This window comes from Trichechus manatus, unplaced genomic scaffold (assembly GCF_000243295.1).
Source record: "Trichechus manatus latirostris isolate Lorelei unplaced genomic scaffold, TriManLat1.0 scaffold00015, whole genome shotgun sequence".
Taxonomy (NCBI): Eukaryota; Metazoa; Chordata; class Mammalia; order Sirenia; family Trichechidae; genus Trichechus; species Trichechus manatus.
The window spans coordinates 10,810,941-10,830,335 of NW_004443951.1; the positions used below are offsets into that span (position 1 = coordinate 10,810,941).

The window sequence follows — 19,395 nt, forward strand, 5'->3', positions numbered from 1 at the left end:
AAAGAGACTGTCTTTTCCCCAATTAATGGACTTTGGGCCTTTGTCAAATATCAGCTGCTCATAGGTGGATGAATTTATGTCTGGATTCTCAGTTCTGTTCCATTGGTCTATGTATCTGTTGTTGTACGAGTACCAGGCTGTTTTGACCACCGTGGTAGTGTAATAGGTTCTAAAATCAGGTAGTGTGAGGCCTCCCACTTTGTTCTTCTACTTGAGTAATGCTTTACTTATCCAGGGCCTCTTCCCTTTCCACATGAAGTTGGTGCTTTGTTTCTCCATCTCATTAAAAAATGCCAGTGGAATTTGGATCGGGATTGCACTGTATCTGTAGATCACTTTGGGTAGAATTGACATTTTCACAATGTTGAGTCTTCCTATCCATGAGCAACGTATGTTTTTCCACTTATGCAGGTCTCTTTTGGTTTCTTGCAGTAGTGTTTTGTAGTTTTCATTGTATAGGCCTTTTACATCTCTGGTTAGATTTATTCCTATGTATTTTATCTTCTTATAGGCTATTGTAAATGGTATTGCGAATCTATTCTTGAGATGGTCTCTAAATTCAGGTGGAATATACTCAGGTCATCCTTTGGCTCTTGTGGACTTGTTCTAATTTTCTTCAACTTCAGCTTGAACTTGCATATGAGCAATTGATAGTCTGTTCCACAGTTGGCCCCTGGCCTTGATCTGACTGATGATATTGAGCTTTTCCTTCGTCTCTTTCCACAGATGTAGTTGATTTGATTCCTGTGTATTCCATCTAGTGAGGTCCATGTTTATAGTCTACATTAATGTTGTTGAAAAAAGGTATTTGCAATGAAGAAGTCGTTGGTCTTGAAAAATGCTATCATGCAATCTCCAGCATCATTTCTATCACCTAGGCCATATTTTCTAGCTACCGATTCTTCTTCGTTTCCTACTTTTGCATTCCAATCACCAGTAATTATCAATGCATCCTGATTACATTTTTGATCAATTTCAGACTTCAGAAGCTGGTAAAAATCTTCAATTTCCTCATCTTTGGCCTTTGTGGTTGGTGCATAAATTTGAATAATAGTCGTATTAACTGGCCTTCCTTGTAGGCATATGGATATTATTCTATCACTGATAGCGCTGTACTTTAGGATAGATCTTAAAATGTTCTTTTTGACTATGAATGCAACACCATTCCTCTTCAAGTTGTCATTCCTGCCATAATAGAGCATATGATTGTCCAATTCAAAATGGCCAATACCAGTCCACTTCAGCTCACTAATGGCTAGGATATCGATGTTTATGCGTTCTATTTCATTTTTTATGATTTCCAATTTTCCTAGATTCATACTTCGTACATTCCATGTTCCAATTATTCATGGATGTTTGCCACTGTTTCTTCTCATTTTGAGTTGTGCCACATCAGCAAATGAAGGTCCCGAAAGCTTGACTCCACCCACGTCATTAAGGTTGACTCCACTTTGAGGAGGCAGCTCTTTCCCAGTCATATTTGGAGTGCCTTCCAACCTGGGGGGCTCATCCTCCAGCACTATATCAGACGATGTTCCGCCGCTATTCATAAGCTTTTCACTGGCCAATTCTTTTCGGAAGTAGACTGCCAGGTCCTTCTTCCTAGTCTGTCTTAGTTTGGAAGCTCGGCTGAAACCTGTCTGCCACGGGTGATCCTGCTGGTGTCTGAATACCGGTGGTCTATCTTCCAGCATCACAGCAATACTCAAGCCCCTACAGTATGACAAACTAACAGACACATAGGGGTAGTAGCTAATTAGAGCTCTGGAATTCCCTGGCCACGCCCCTCCTGGAAACTCTCTTGGGACTGAAGGAGCAAATCCAGTTTTTTAACATTTACTAATCAAAACCACTTCTTCGGTGAAAATCCCCACATTGGTTTGTCCCATCTAAGATAGTACAGACCCAAATTACTACACATGTACTAAATGCCTGCAATTTTTTTTTCCGAAATGGAAGAGGATAGAAGTCACAGCAGGATTCTCAGGCCCAGGTTAGTTCCATTTAAGAAAAGCTTCCTCCTGTCAGCAGTTTGGGCCACCATCCAGACCAGGATGGCTGTGGTTGGCTCAGTTTTAGTTGAAGTTGACTCACAAAGCTGTCTGCCCCTAGGGAAATCAGACAGCAGCACTAAATACTTGAGATGGCTGCTTTCTTTTTATTTTACATTCTTCTTGCTAGCCTGTGGTGGAAGGAAGCAGGAACCTCAGTCCTTGAAAGTAGGAAAGTTGAGACATTGATTAATTCAGCAAATACCTGTACAGCACTTTCCGTGCACCTGGCATGAAGAAGGGACTTGGACACCTGTGAGAGATACAGGTGAATGGAGTGAGGGCAGGATTCTATCAGTCTTCTGGCTCCAACTTAGTGCCTTTTGCATGCTTATGATACTCAAAAATAAGATCACCACATGTGTGACTAACCATCTGAGAGCAATCGTTTTCTGCTCAAGGCATTCTTTCATGCATTATTTCCACACTGACTGAGCACCAACTGCTTACAGGCCAAGTGCTGGATGTTGGGGATGCAGAGGTGAAGATGTGGCCCTGTCCTCAACGAGTGGACAGTCCAGTGGTTCCTATTCTGTTTTCTCTTCAGTGCTCTGAGGTGCTTACCACCATTACCTTGACTCACTAAGATCACTGTCTTTCGGGGAACAGAAAGAGAGGTAATCAATAATTACAGAATGATGAGATAAGTGCTCTCTGTGATAGGAATACGCACAGGGAATGGTGGAAATACAGAAGAAGGGCACCAAAACTCAGTCTGGGAATGGGGAGTTGTCAGGAAAGGTCTCCCAGAATTGATGACACTTGAGTCCAGTTTTGAGAGACAAGCAGGAGTTAGATAAAGAAGAGTCAGTAAACAGGATATGGGAGAGAACAGAGATCTTCAATATCACTATACACTCAGGGGACTGCAAATTGTACTTTGTGGCAAGAACAGCATAAAGTGTGTGTGAGAGAGGACAAAGAGTCAGATGGTGGAGGGCCTTGTGTGCCAAGCTAAGGAAGAAGTTGAACTTTATGCTAAATGCCAAGGGGAGATTTTAACAAAGGATTTGGAAGTCACTGGGGGAAATGGGGATGTTTAAGTTGAAGGAAAAGATTTGGACGAAATTAGTCTTCCGGTTTCAGATGTGCAGCTTTTTACTCTGTGTCACTCAGAATTAGAAAGGGCCAGCCTTTCTCTTGGCTCGTTGAACCAGACATGATGAGCAGGGCATGGGCAGGTTATCAGACCTCCACCAGCCTTCTTGGTCCGGTGCCCAAACTGTTCAACTATATGGGATGGCTCTGCTCCTATACCACTCTGGTCTTAGAGTTCTCAAACTAGGGTCCACCTGTCAGCCCTGATGTTTCTCTGGAGGGGAAGCTGAAGGGACAGAACGTGGAGATGCATCTAGTTGTAAAATGGCAGTCTGCAGAGGCAAGGGAACATGACTATGGGCTCCATGAAAGGTGGGATCCCAGCTTGTGGTTAGAGGTGTGGCTGGAACTAGGATGAGTCAAAGTGAAGCCCTCCTGTCCAGGGGTAAAGCTTTTCTTTTCCATCTGTATGTTTTCACAGAGCCTTTAGTCTTTTGTCTCCCTTCCTCTTAAGTCTGTCAGAGGCAGAATGGTCCTCAGTAAAACAAGCCCAAGAGGCATTACAGTGGGTGTGAAACTTTTTAGTGCTGACATCATTGCTCTTACATTCTAACTGCAGTGTTTCACGAAAGCAAGGCTCTCTTTTCTGGGAAGCTTTGGCCAAGACAGAGATCTAGAAGTAAAGGTTTTTTGTTTTTAATTCCTGCTTCCAAGAAGAGAAGGCCCTACCAGCAAGGATAAATGAGCGAGAAGGTTAGATGGGTTGAGACTACTCAAGCCATTTCTTTGACTTTCTCTAGCTCAGTTGTTCCCAATGGGGGGGCAACTTTGTCATGCAAGGGACATGTGGCAATGTCTGGAGACACTTCTGGTTGTCTCAACTGGCTGGGGGGAATGTGCGAATGGTATCTAATGGGCAGCGACTAGGATATTGCTAAACAGCCTATTATGCACAGGACAGCCCCCCATGACAAAGAATTATCAAGCCCCCAAATGGAGAAACTTCCCTTTAAGATTAAGAACAAGATTACCTTGCCAATTATCACCACTACTGTTTAAGTTTCTCCTGAGGTTTCGTACAATCTTCTATAAGGAAAAAAATAAGAGGTATAAGGACGTCTGAAAGAAGTTCATGGAGACTCAAGACAAAGCACCTCAGGACTTGTGTTATGAAAGGAAACCACCAAGGCTCTACAGACTGTACGATTCTGAAGTCTTTACCACGCTTTACTATTATACTTTGCTATTTATCAGGAAAGTCCTTCCTGTCTCATATAGTCTCTCTCCCTCACGTGATTTTTTTCCTATGATCGTGAAGAAAAATAGTGCTTTTCCTTTTTGGGTTTTTTGATACTTGATGTACACCAGACCTAAGCATCTTCCTAAATCTGAGTGTTGGCTATAACCACCCTTGGGCTACAAGGCCACAAGAGGCAATATTCTTTAGAAATGTCACCTATGCTGCCTGACAGACGGTTGCAGAAAGGGCCATTGTAATCTCTCTGGAATATCAGAGTAGGGCTTTAATGCAAAAAGTGACACCATGGGTCTCTACAAATGGAGGTGTCATCTCATTTCACTCATGGCAGAATCAAATGGCTCTTGAGCTCTTATTAACACAACCTGTTAATAGAAAAGAGAGATCCCTAAAATTAAAGGAATAGTCCTGTTCTCCTTTGAGAAAGGAACAACCCTTTGATCAATGTAAGGGAGTGAGGTGGAATGTAATTAAAAAGTTATTAAAGATTAATTATCCTGGTAACAGTATGTGGTCTCCATGTATTTATTATGCTAGGTAGGGCTTGCTTGTCATGTTGTATAAAACAACCTAATCATATTTTGAGAGACCAAAGGCCCACCAACCAGTAGAGGAACAAAACCAAGAGTAAAACCCTGATTGGGTACATTTATAGTTTCATGAACATACAGGTGTCAAAGTGTGGATGATCCACAAAGAATATAAAGAGGACAGCAACCTCTCATAGAAACAGAACATGTCATGTATACTCTAAAAGTTAAAATCTCAACCAATAAAGGGATTTTCAATGTTTTCATGCCTTGGACAAATACGAGAACTTCATAGATTATATTTTCCTGGACAAATAGTGTGTCCTCTTTCAGATATGGTATCTCTCCCCTCTCTCAAGTAGCTACCCACAGAATGTCACAGGGTCTTATTTTCCCTACACAAGTATGAGACAGCTCCTCCTCCACGCAGGCAAGGCAACTTCTGAAAGGTGTCTTAGACTGTACTTACATATGAAGAATTTTGATGTAAGGAGCTGGGACGTGGTGGTGCTAACCTCTGACTGGTCAGCACTCCCTCCCTTCCTGCAATGCAGTCTTACAAAGGCAGTCTCACTTGAAAATTCAGAGTCTGTAGTCTTTTACTGGAAACAAGAATCATAAAAAGAACCATTTTTGCAAAAGTACTTCAGACCATAATTTTCCCAAATGCCTTCCTTCAAAAAAGCAAAACAAAAACAGTTGCTGTCATTTGATTCTGACTAATGGCGACCCCATGTGTGTCAGAGTAGAACTGTGCTCCATAGGATTTTCAATGGCTGATTTTTTCAGATGTAGATTGCCAGGCCATTTTTCTGAGGAGCCTCAGGGTGAACTCAAACCTCCAACCTTCCAGGTAGCAGCCAAGAATATTAACTGTTTGTACTACCCAGTGATTCCAGAGGCCTTCCTTAATACTATGATACTCCAGTCATCCTCTTTTGAAGTCTGGTCTCCTTATCTTTGATGTTCTCTTTCAGTTAACTGTCAAATCTTCGCTTGTCAGTGGTTTTGGGTATGATTTGAGAAATTCTCCAACATCACTTTCATTGCTTCATAAAATATTACATCTTTTGTGAGATTTGCAATTTTACTTTGCAGTGGACATGCACCACACTGTTCAGTGCTTAGACAAAGATGTAGACACAGACATATGATGTTAAGCAGGGTGAGATGTTTGAGTCAAGAATAACGAGTCAAGAATAACTTCTAAGTTGTTGGTTTGTTAGTGGATAGTTTCATGTTATGACAACTTTGGTTTCCTTACCTCATAACTATGGACGCTTGGATCATGATAAAGTGTGAGGGAGTTATGGAATCAAACAGAGAGCCACCTAGGGAGGCTGAGGTGAAGAAAGATATCCCTGAGGAAGTGACAGCCAAACTGAACATTTAGTAGTTAAGTTAGCCAGCACAGTGGGCTAAGGGGTAGATGTTTCAGGCAGGACACTGTGTGTAAAGGCCCAGAGGCAAAAGACTAACCTCTTGTAACAGCCTCCAACATGCCTCTCCCACCCACTTGTTACACCTCTAACCCATTCTCTTCACTGCACCAGGGTTATGTCTAAGACACAAATCAAATAATGTTATTACTGCTGAAAACGCTTTCATGGCTTCCCATTGTAAGCAGGATAAAAAAACAAAATCTTGGAGGCTCCTGCCTGATTCCAGCATCATTCCATTCCATTCTTCCTCCCCCCCTTTCAGCTTCTGTCACACAAGCCTTCTTTTGGTTTTCCCAAAACTTCTTCCAGTTTCAAGGCTTTCCTCCAAGTTGTTCAATATACATGTTACAATATTCTCACTCTCAACTCCTTTAATTAATCCCTATTCATCCTTCAGATTCCAGCTGATTAAATCAATCAGCTTCTTGCCCTGCACTTCTTCATAACATTTTTTTAATTGAATAACTTTTGTGATTTAGAAGATTTTATGATATGAATAGTACATAACCACCAAAATGCTTTTATTTCATAATTATCTCACAGTCCTATCTTCTTTTTTTCTATTTATTATTGTAGTTTAAGTGAAAGTTTACATTTCAAGTTACTCTCACACAAAAATTTATACATACATTGTTATGTGACCCTAATTCCCCTCCCTATACTGTGACAGCACAGTCCTCCTTCCACCCATGATTTCCCGTGTCCATTCAACCAGCTCCTGACCCTCTCTGCCTTCTCATGTCACCTCCGGACAGGAGCTGCCCATTTAATCTCATGTATCTACTTGAGCTAAGAAGCACAGTCTTCATGAGTATCATTTTATGTCCCACATTCATAACACTTCTAAGTGTAATTAAACTAATTATGTAATTAAACTAATTATGCAATTACTTAGTCTGTCTCCTCAAGTAGACTGCAGGGACCTTACGTGTTTTGGTATATCCCCAGGGTTTAGCCTTTGTCTAATCCATTATTTGCTGAATGAGGAACAACGGTTTATCTGGGAAACAAAAATGAGTTTTGTGTGACTGGAGGTGTGAAGGATTTGCCAGAAACTTTCTAACACCTGGTATTCAGTGGCCTTTGGTGGGACTATAAAGCTAGTAAGATAGGACCCTAGGGGCAGAGTACCAAGCCTTGAGCCTGACTCTGCCTCCTTCAGGTAGCCTATGCACACTGATTGCAACGTCTGAGAGAAAAAGCCCCTGTCCTCACCTTTCATGATTTTGCAAGCTGGCACCCTCATTTGGGTTCCTCACATTTCTAGCCCTAGGCATTGGCCGGAACTCCCCATTGCTGTCAAGTCAATGTGCACTCACAGCGACCCTACAGAACAGAGTAGAACTGCCCCATAGGGCTTCCAACACTGTAATCTTTACAGAAGCAGACTGTCACATATCTTCTCCCCTTGGAGTGGCTGGTGGGTTGGAACCACCGACCTTTCAGTTAGCGGCCAAACACTTAACCACTGCCAGCAGGGCTCCTTACTGACCAGAACAGTGGAAAGGAAACTCAACACCCAGGCCCAGCACTGCCATGAAACTACAGGAGACTCACTGCTCTGTTCTCAGTTCTCTGAGGTGATCAATTTCTGACATTCTCCGTAAGCCAACTCCAGGGAAGCATGTGGTGCTCTGAATTGCCACTAGATGGCGCTCCTCCTCTAATGTACCTAATGAAGGCCTGCAGCCAGGAATTCAGCTGCCTAGTAGGTACCTTCCCCCAGAACCAGGAAAGAAAAGGAAATTTAGGCTTCAGGGCAGGTGAGACCCAGCAGTCCTAGGTATAGCATTCCTAACGGAAACACTTTCCTTCCCAGGCCTGATCAAAACATAAGACAAGCAAGGAATGTGGATCCTCCAGTAGTTTTAATAACTCCCTTTCTGAAGATATCAGGACCTCATAGTAGGAGAGCTGGAAGGCATGCCAGAAAGCTGTGTTCTCAGTATGGGTCATTAAAAGGGTACAGAGGGTGCCCCACATCTCTTGGGAACCACTTCCCATCCACCTGGAAAGAGAGATGGACAGATGACTCCATTAGCAGAAGCTGACATTTCAACAATGCAGGGTACTTCCTCCAAAGCTTCCTGAACAACCTCACCTATCTACGTCACTATGCCAGATGGCAGTGATCAGGCCCCTGGCCTCAGAGAATGCCACAGTATCAGACACATTACAGCACCAAACCCATAGAACACAGCTAACAGTCTCAGCTGAAATTAAGTGTTAGGGAACTATTTATTTCCCTGTGTACAGCAGACTTGAACCCCACCCAAAACCCCCTAAAAAGGCCAAGAATGCCTCCTGGGTTCCCCTCACTGATATCATTTACTTAGAACTTACCATGTATCAGGAACTGGGTTCATTTTACAGATAGGAAGCTGAGGCTTAGGGAAGTTAAATAGCTTATGTTTTAGGTTATAAGATATCAATGCTCCCACTACTGCCACTAACATTCTGTCCTTCACCTGAGCAATAGCCTGAGGCCAGACCTGGGACAGCATCTTACTGGGATCTCACATTCCCTGAATCTGGGGGCTGATAAATCCTCACCGTAAGCATGGGCACAGTACATCGCCAATTTTTGTTCAGATCATCTAACTGCTTCGTCTCTTCTGGGCTGAAGGTGAAGTCAAACACCTGGGGGCGAAAGGGGGGGTGAAGAGGATCACAAAAGCCAGACTTGTAAGTAGAAGCTGGGATTGCAAAGAACTACGTTTACAGCCAGGCTGAGTGGGGGCCACACTGTGTCCCAAAAGGCTAAAGACAGGACCATCACTCACATACCTGGATGTTCTGAAGGATTCGGGGATGGAGACCACTTTCCGCTGGACCTGCCACCAAAGGCAGGGGATTGAGGTAGATGAGGAAGAGTTGTTAGTCCTCCTAAGCATTGTTTCATCCTCCATGCAGCCTTCTCTGAGCTCCTGGAGCCCCTGAACCCCACCAGAACAGATCACATTGCAAGCTCGTAAGAAACCCCTCAATCCTTGCCTCCCAAACCCAGGGTCCCTTGTCCCCAAAGACTCCCTTTCCCCAGTACTGCACGCACCTGAGCAAGACCTGAGCTGGAGACCGGCCATACTTTTCAACCTGTGCCAGGACCATTGGATCCTCTAGCAAGACAGGCTCATCAGGATCCCCCCAAGCATGATCAGAAGAGCCCAGAGGGCTATAAGCAGTCACCTCCAGACCATGTGCATGGCAGTGAGCAATTAGCTCTTTCTGAGCCAGGTATGGGTGGCATTCCACCTGAGCCAGAAAACAATTCATTACCAAAAGTGCCCACACCCAGCTTATCCAGCCCCACTCACACATGCATGTCCTGACCAACCCTGCACTGCAGATGCTCCCCTCTTCCTCAGCCCGCTTTTCTCATTCTGTCTGCCACTGGCGATTTCACTCTCTCCCAGGGATTCAACACCTGCTTTTAGGCTGAGAACTTGCACACCAACACTCTGACATCTTGTTAGCCGTTTCCATTAAGAAGGCCCATCACCTGCTCACTCATGCTCTTGTGAACAAACCCCAAACAGTTGGTCTGTTTGCCTTGCTCACCTGCAGGACAGCAGGGCGCACAGAGGCCACACTGAGCACATCATCGATCTGCCGGCTGTTGAAGTTGGACAGACCCAGTGCCCGCACCAGCCCCTTGGCCACCAGTGCCTCTAGAGCCTTCCAGGTCTCCTTGTAGTGGGTGGAGTCATAGCGTATAGTCCCATCCGCATTCTTAGGGAAGGGGTTGTCTCCCTGCCTGAGTGTGGGACAACCCCCTGAGTGTGGGCATAAATGCCAAGCTCCTGCTCTATCTGCCCATCCAGCTACTCTATGTTCCATGCCCCAACTCCAAAGAGGCCAAAGGGCCAAGAGTGAGAAACAGTTGTGCTTTCTCACCCTTCCAGATCACGACTCAGGTGTTTACTCTATATGGAATATCCATTCCCCCTTCTTTTCTTCCTAGACCAGATTGTATCTCCTTTCCTCTGAGATGTCTTCCTTAGCTCCTTCTTCCTGAGGGAGTTACATGCTCTGCCAGCACAGGACACAGTACTGATGGTAGGTTCCTCTCACACCCTCTGCTGGGGATTATTTGTTACTGCAACCCAGGACCTAGCTCTACGGAAGGGTCAGTATATATTTCCAGAATGAATAAAGGGAGGAGGTGGGACTACCCATGCATACCCCAGGATACATGCTACAGTAAACTACATTCCTTTTTCTGTAGCTAAATTCCTGGCTATTATAGTAGAAACGGAAACCCTGGTGGTGTAGTGGTTAAGAGCTATGGCTGCTAACCAAAAGGAAGGTAGTTCAAATCCACCAGGCACTCCTTGGAAAGTCTATGGGGCAGTTCTACTCTGTCCTGTAGGGTTGCTACGAGTCAGAATCAACTTGACAGCAACAGGTTTGGGTTCTTTTAGGAGTAGAAAAGGCTCAAAGATCCCACGGCAAGCTCTGCAGCTTGTTGCATAGATGAACGTTCCTATCCTGCTGTTCCACTGTGGCTTAGGATAAGTTATTAACACTACCCCACCCAGATCCCCCACTTCCCCAGATAAAGACCCTGGCAACAGCTCACTCAAAGGCACAAGGCCAGTTCATCAGGTACAGGTCCAAACACTCCAGCTGGAGGTCGGCCAGGGTCTTCTGGAGGGCAGGTTCCACATCCTCAGGCTGGTGTTTAGTGTTCCACAGTTTAGATGTCACAAACAGCTCCTCCCTTAGCACCATCTGGTATAGGGGGCAAGGCCCATAGTGAGAAAGGCCATGGGCACCCAGTCTCACCCAACCTCACCTCTTGCAAAGGAACTAGAAAGAAGCTAGTACTGGATTCCCTCCACCCTCTAGCCCCAGCCTCTGAACTCTCCCATCCATCCCTCTCTGCAGCCCAAGTCCTCACCTTGCCTGGTCCCACGTTCTCCTTCAGGGCCTCCCCGATCTCAGTCTCACTGCCATACATAGCAGCACAGTCAATGTGGCAGTAGCCAATGCTCAGGGCATATTTAACAACTGCTTTCATCTGTCAGGAAAAAGGAGCAGAGGTTTCAGCTCTGTTGGTCTGAGCCTGAAACTGCCCTCCCCCCAACACCGAGGGTCAATGATAGAAAAGCAGGAATATACCAGGGCCAAGAAGCAGTCAAGAAATCAGAGATGCACTGCATTGGGAAAATCTGCTGTTAAAGACCTCTTTAAAGTGTTAAAAAGCAAAGATGTCACTTTAAGGACTAAGGGGCACCTGATCCAAGCCATGGTGTTTTCAATGGCCTCATATGCATGTGAAAGCTGGGCAATGAATATGGAAGACTGCCTTTCAGTTACTGTGATGACGAAGAATACTGAATATACCATGGCCTGCCAAAAGAATGAACAAATCTGTTTTGGAAGAAGTACAGCTGGAATGCTCCTTAGATGCAAGGATGGTGAGACTTTGTTTTACATACTTTGGACATGTTATCAGGAGGGATCGTCCCTGGAGAAGGCTATCCTGCTTGGTAAAGTAGAGGGTCAGCAAAAAAGAGGAAAATCCTCAACAAGATTGATTGACACAGTAGCTGCAACAATGGGCTCAAGCATAAGGATTGTGAGGATGGCACAGGACCGGGCAGTGTTTCGTTCTTTGGTATTTCGGGTTGCTCTGAGTCAGAACTGACTTGATGGAACCTAACAACAACAACCATCCATGCAGTGAAGGCGAGAAGATGGAAGACGGCTCTAGTCTAGAGGACCGCAAGCCTCCTCAGGGGACCCAAACCCTCTGTCCTGCCCCCATCCCACCAACCTCCAAACTCCCTTCCTACTCAAGTCATCTCAGCAGAGCCCAGCAAAAAACTAACAATGTGTTCCCAGGATCTAACAGAAAGGAAGATCTGGTAAATATTTCTTGAATCAAAAGATGGATGGATAAATAGAAGTACAGGTCATGGAGACAGGTGCCCAGCCCTGAGGAGCTGGTTAGGGAACATGATCCATTCCTAGATCAAGACTACACAGCAAAAGGCCCGTGGGGAGTCATGCAGCCACAGTGTGCTATGGAGGCTCAAGGCCAGCAGAAGAGATGAGAGGGAAAAAACTAAGGAAGGTGAAAAAGTTCGGCCCAGAGTCCCCAGATGGGAGAGAAGAAAGCAGGCATCAAGCAAGAGGATGGGTGAGTCAATTTGCTAAAAACTAGACTAGAAATACGGCATCAGAAGCAGGACCCAAGGTGACAGGCCCTTGCCACAATGCACTCAGAACTCTTGCTATGGGTACCTGGCTTGGCATTCAAGACCCCCATCTAGGGGCAGTTACTCAAACTCCTCACCCTACTCCTGCTATTCTGTAACCCAGTCCTTGTCCTTGGTTCTGTGTCCAGAACCTAAGTCAAGGGCCCACACTCTGCATTGACCTAGCTTCTGGACTTGTCCCCAGGCTGTTTGGAATGCCTGCCCAGATCAATGGGTCCTTGGCTGCAGGGTCCTAGGCAGCTGTAGAAGGAAAGCAAAGGGAAGAAGGCAGAGATCACCCAACCACAACATAAATACCAGTCTAAATCCCAGATAGAACTGGCTGTTCTCCATGCTGGAGTCCCTCCCAAACTTAATCCCCAAACTTCTCTTGACTCTGACTCAGATTTCCAAGACACGTGGAAAAAGCCCCACCCCAGGTACTATGTCAGCCTTAGAAAAGCAGGTCTCCAGGGTCTACACTAGGAGTTAATAAACTACAGCAGCTACCTTTTTTTTTCTTTTTCGTTTCTTTTCTAAAGCTTATGAACTAAGGGTGGTTTTTATATTTTTAAATGGTTACTTATTAAACAGTTATATAAACGCCTACATAATAGCCTCCATTTTACCTTTTGTCCAGCAAAGCCTAAAATATTAACTATCTGGTCCTTTTAGAAAAAGCTTGCTGATCCTTGGTCTACACAGTTGACCTACTTATTGTTCAAACCCTGACACCTGCTGTGTGCCTAGCTGCGTGTGAATACTAGGGAGAGGCCTACCCCCCAAAATCTAGGTGTAGGAGACAAGACATGACCACAGCACAGGGTGATAGGGCAGAGGGGACTTAGGGAGTACAATGAATGAGAAGTGATACAGGAGAGGGGCCTTAGGGAGTACAATGAATGAGAAGTGATACAGGGAAGTCAACTCCTCAATGCCAGCAACAACAAAGGCTGCTGTCACTGCCGTGGACACTCACACATGGAAATGTGCATGCACACGTGGACCCCACATCTGCCGTGGCACACAGTACAGATGCAGTTAGAAAAAGGTTTCCTTCCTATGCCCTTGGCCCTACTGGGCCCCTCAGTCCCTCCTCTGAGTGAGCTGGGAAGGTGAAGGCAGCTGGGGGAGCCAAGGACTCACTGATGGTCCCTTCTTCCCTTTCCTCTTCCCACTGTCCTCCAGGGTCATCCCTACATGAAGTGGAGTATGAGGTGGGGAGCCTGTCAGGGAAAATGCAGAGTCCTTCTCCCAAATCCTGCCTTTTCCCTGACAGAGGCTCAAGAAGCTCCCCTCTCATTCCCCCATCCCTCACCTGGCCAGGCTCACTCTTCCAGGTGCCCAGTCCAATCAGGGGCATCTTCTGCCCAGTATGCAGGAGGACACAGAAGTCGTCATTGCCTCCTGAAACAAAGATGGGAAGAGAATAGTGTGGGAGTCAGTGCTGCAGCTTGGGGCTCAGCCACCCATTTGTCAAGACTTCCACAAAACATGGGTGAGAGATGGATGGGGAAAGGGGGAGCAGAAGTGGTGGGGGAACAAATATGTGATTGTATGTATGTTCGTATGGGCGGAAGCAACTGAGACAGGGTGCCCAGAACCAAAGCCAACAATTCCTGGATAAATACTAACCAGACAACCAGCCTGGCTTGGCTGCCCTTCCTTCTAAAGGTCTGTGTTAAAGAGCTCCAATACCTAAAAACAAAGATGGGGTGTAGAGCCAGAAGTATCTAGCCTTGACTAAATAAGGTCTCAAGCCAGTGTAAGCAGGCAAAAGGCATAAGGAGACAAAGCAAGACTAGGTAACAGAACAGGCCCAAGAAGAGGCAACTTCTCTTGAGGATGAAATGAACGTTCCCATGAGGTTGTCAGAACTACAGAGACTCTGAGTCCCTCTCACAGAGGTCTGGTCACCCATGCTGGTAGGCCTTAGTGAGCTCCTACGGAACTAAACCATTTTCAGATGAGAAAATGGAAGCTCTGAGGTGAAGTTATTTGCCCCAAATCAACAGCTAAGAAGTGGTAGAGCCAAGGATCCAAGGAGCTAATAGAAAAAGGCAGGAATAAGATAGGGAAACATAAACCTGTAAAAACACACATTCTAAGCTTGTAAAAATGGCAGCATCAGCCCTCCTCATTTAACTTCACAACAGGGAGGGGAGAGAATGAAGATCAACATCAGCACAAAGCTGACTCCTATAAAGTAGAGGTCTGACATACCTCCTTGCGCCAACCTTTTTACCAATTCTGACACTAGCTGTCCCTCCCACAGCACTCTCTATTTCTCTGCTGGGATTTGATAATCCATTGCGATGGCCACACAGAACTCACAGACAATACAGTTATGGCGTTTACTAGGGAAGTAACAGGTATAACTCAGGATACAGCTCTTTGATCAGGACAGCTTCTTCTCTAGCCATGGCCGCAGGCAGGCCTCTGCTGCTGGGCCCTGTTTGGGCCTGGGCCCTCACATTCAGCCCCCTGAAGACAGGCTCCTCTTAGCCCCCTCAGGACAGGCTCCTCTTGGCCTGGCCTCTGTCCTGCTAGGGCAAGTGTTACAAAACTCTTTAGCTCCGCCAGTAAGTGCCCAGAGGCACCCTACTCCACCAGGAAGCCTCTTGCTCGCAGGCACTCAACTCTCTCCCCACCATGGATCAGCATGCCCACTGTAGTCACCTTGCTCCGTGGGTCAGGAAGTCCACTGGGCTGTCTTGTACCAGTGTCCTGGTTCTGCTGCTGCTGCTGTTTCTCTGCCGCACTTGCTGCCGCTTCTTGCTGTCTAGGCTGTCTCTGGTGTAACAGCTCTCTTTGTTTCCTGGGTCTAGGAGGTTCTCAGCGTAGGGACCCTGGGTCCAAAAGTTGTGCTCCGCTCCTGGCTCTTCTTTCTTCAGGGTAACGAAGTCCCTCTCTGCTGTGGGACTGGCTCTCTTTTTAAGCCTAGCAGCATGGCAAAACTGACCAATCCCCTCATTAGGATTCCATATATCTTATTTGCATGATCCCACCCCACAAGGGTTCCATGCAGCTTATCTGCATTTTTAGCAAGCTATCTAATTCCCTTATTGGATCACAAGCACTTTATCTGCATAGTCCCACCCAATCATTCTGTAGGAGTCATAAGACCATGCATAGCTATAAGAGCCATATTATGTAATTCACTGCACCACAAAGCCTCACAACAGACCCATGTACAATGTGCTACAGGAAAGAAAATTCTATAGAGCAAGGACCAGGGGATAGTGACACTGCCTTTTTTTTTTCTCTGAAATGATTCTTTATTGTGATTCTCTAGTACTTGCCACAACAAAACTCTTAGATAAAAAATACATTTTTTAAAGGATTTAAAAAAAATTTTTTTTACTGTGTTTTAGGTGAAAGTTTACACAGCAAATTAGGTTCTCCTTTAACCATTTTTATATATTGTTCCATGCCATTGTCTATAATTTTTACAATGTGTCAGCATCCTCATTATTTCCATTCTGTTTGTTCTGTTTCCATTGACCTAGCTTCCCTTCCCCTCCTTGCCTTCTCATCTTTGCTTTTGGGTAAATGTTGAACATTTGGTCTCACATAGTTGATTTTTTAAGGGAGCACATTACTCATGGGTGATACCATTTATTTTATAAGCCAATCTATTATTTAGCTGAAAGATGACCTCTAGGAGTAGCTTCAGGACCAAATTCAAAGGGTATCTTAGGGTGATACTCCCGGGGGTTCCTCCTGTATCTATTGGTCCAGTAGGTCTGGCCTTTTTTAGGAATTTGAGTTTTGTTCAACATTTTTCTTCCATTCTGTCCGGGACCTTCTATTGTGTCTCTCGTCAGAACGTTCAGTAGTGGTAGCTGGGCAACATCTAGCTCTTCTGGTCTCAGGTTAGAAGAGTCTGTGGTTCCTGTGGGCTATTAGTCCCATGGATTAGTTTCTTCTTTGAGCCTTTGATTTCCTTCATTTTCTTTTGCTCTATACAAGCAGAGACCAATAGCTGTACCTTAGATGGCCGCTCGCAAGCTTTTAAGACCCCAGATGCTACTCATGAAAGTAGGATGTAGAACATTGTCTTTGTGAACTATATTATGCCAATTGACTAAACTGTTCCCCGAGGCTATGGTCCCGAGCCTTTTAACCCAGTAAATCAATCCTGAGTTATTTGGGTATGTCTAGAAAGCCTCTGTAACTGTGTCCCGTACGTGGTTTGTCATATATACAGTACATACAAATGTGTATATACATATGCCTCCAGATACACCTATACTTGCACATGCATTTATTCACATATCCCTTTCTATACACATGTATACATCCATATCTATCTATAAAACCACATATGTTTTTTGGTTGTTTTTACTATTATCTTATGTACTTCTTAGTGTCTTTATTTACTGTGGTCAAGATGTGTTGACCCCACCTGTATTGCGTCTTGCCTTTCTCATCAATGAAAGTAACAAGTGTCTACTATCTACAATGTGATTCCCCCCGCCTCGCCCTTTTCTGTGTATCTATTCTTGACTTTTTGTAATAATGGGACCATATGATATTTGTCTTTTTGCAGTTAACCTATTTCACTCAGCATAATGTCCTCCAAATTCATCCTTGTTATATTTTGTGGACTCCTCATTTTTTATACCTGCGTAGTATTCCATTGTATGTATGTATAAAAAATACCACATTTTGTTTATCCATCCAGCCGTTGATGGACATTTAGGTTATTTCCATCTTTTTGGTATTGTGAATAATGCTGCAATGAACATAGATGTGCATATGTCTATTCGTGTCACTGCTCTCATATCTCTAAGCTATTTATCTAGAAATGGGATTGCTGGATCATAGGTGTTTCTATTTCTAGCTTTTTGAGGAAGCGCCATAGTATTTTCCATAGTGGTTGTATCATTTTATAATCCCACCAGCAATGTTTAAGTGTTCCAATACCCCTACAATCTCGCCAGCATTTTTTTTTTTTAATTATTGCCATTTTTGCAAGGCTGAGATGGTATCTCATTGTAGTTTTGATTTGCATCTCTCTAATGGCTAATGATCTCGTGCATCTTTTCAGTTATTTGTTGGCTGCCTGAATGTCCTCGTTTGTGACACTGGCTTTTAAGAATGAGCTGGACTTTCCCAAGAGTCAAGGGGGAAGTTTTTCCAGGAAGGGGAAACTAGACACAGAACTTCTATGCAGCAGAAAAGTAGTGAATCATATACAAGAAAATTAGCAACTGAACAAAGCAGGTGGGTGACTGGAGAATCCCCCTTTGGGGAGCTTTGAAAGTTAGAAGTCTCTAAATGGCCCAAGAATACTCATTCATTCAGCAAATGTTGAATGTTCAGGCCTTGTGCTAGACCCTAGAGACACATACTCAGATAGGGTCCCTGCCCTCCTGGAATTGTCAAGCTGGTAAATCAATATAACGTGATAAGAGCTATGGGTGAAATCTACACAAGTGCTGCAGGAAAACAGTAACCAAGCTAGAGCGCCTTCTTGGAGGTGATACTTGAACTAAGTCTTAAAGAATGAATGATCAGGAGTTATATCAGTGAAAGGAAAGGAGGGAAAACGCTCACCTTTATCTTATTTAATTCTCGCTACAGCTCTGATGAAGCAACTCTTTTTACCGCTGAGGAAACTGAAGCGCAGAGAAGCAGAAAACTTACCCATGATCACACAGTCAATAAGAGGAGAAACGAAATCTGAAACTAAGTATGACGAACTGTAGGGCCGGCGCTTGTCGCTCTATCTCCGGTGCCGATACCTCTGCAGTCAAGGACTGAGGCCATCTCCTCGGGGAGGAAGATGCGGCAGCAGCAGGAGAAACTCACCTCGGCACGAGCACAGAACGTAAACAGGGTAGCGCGATCTCTGCTCGACTCCGCGTCCTGCTTAGGGCTCAAAGGGCGTCAGGTTCCGGAAAAGGTGGACTCCAAGGAAGTTGCCCTGATCCAAGAGGCCGGGGGCCGGCTTAAGTTCCGCGGTAATGAGTAAACTCCTCCCCGATGCGGGGGGACTGGGGCCGGGAATCTGGAGTCAAGAACTGGGGTCCAATTTCCGCCCCCGCTCCGGGGGAGGACCTGGGAGTTGGAAGCTAGAGCTAGAAAGCTGTACCACCCCTCCCCCTGGGTGGTGGCGGTCCGATTGGCCACAACTCAGACTCGCACTGCATCGCACGAGTTTGAAGACCTTCGGGGGGGAGGCGGGGGGGAAGAGAAGCGAACGCGCCTGCCACGTTGGTTGTTCTAGGGGCCGGACAGGCCCGCGCCTCTCGCTGGCCCACACTGCACCACGCGCCAAAGCGCCCCGCTCTATCCCCCGCGACCTTGTTTTTTTCCGCCGGAGGAAGAGTCTTACCTGCAACGTTGCGGCTCCATCGAGGGTCAACTATCCGAATTCACAAATTCCAACTCTCGCTTCATTGTCTTCTGTAGAGTCGGATTGACTGGGTTTCCAGAGTTCACCTAAGATGGACCCGTTATTGCTCAGGCAAACTGAGGCGACATAAAGGTTGGTCAGAACAGGGAGACCTTGAGTCTCCTGACTCTAGGCGCCACAAAGTTCCTAGTCCCTCTATCTTGACTGTGGGCCCTGGCCGCGTATTTACATATGCCTGGCACTGTGCTGAAGACTTCCTTAACGTGATTTTATTGAAACCTCACAACATCTGGTCTGGTTGATGACCCTAGTCTGTGTGTGAAACCATTTGTATCTAGTTCACCTGCTTCCCCCAAATGTACTGGTTGTTAAACTATTTTGCAACCTAGGGAGTTCTTTTAATAGACAGTCTTCTTAGCCTTCTAATTTCCTTTTGCTGATTTTTTATCTGGAGTGGGAGAGTTGAAGTAGAAGTGGTAGTGAGAGAAGAGAGGATGTGGTGTTTGTGG

At 45.3% G+C, this 19,395-nt stretch overlaps 1 protein-coding gene across 1 annotated transcript; it reads right to left on the reverse strand.

Annotated features, from left to right (window-relative positions):
• Positions 1-4,295: 4,295 nt before the first annotated feature.
• LOC101353378 (alcohol dehydrogenase [NADP(+)]) lies at positions 4,296-18,885 on the reverse strand. The gene is made up of 11 exons (XM_023727036.1): positions 18,866-18,885; positions 18,340-18,396; positions 15,174-15,340; positions 13,841-13,929; positions 11,220-11,339; positions 10,899-11,050; positions 9,878-10,073; positions 9,372-9,571; positions 9,107-9,255; positions 8,873-8,959; positions 4,296-5,479 (listed from the first exon to the last, which is right to left on the reverse strand). The coding sequence occupies exons 1-10, from the start codon at positions 18,883-18,885 to the stop codon at positions 8,952-8,954; spliced, it is 1,158 nt and encodes a 385-aa protein (XP_023582804.1). The 3' UTR covers positions 4,296-5,479; positions 8,873-8,951.
• Positions 18,886-19,395: the final 510 nt, after the last annotated feature.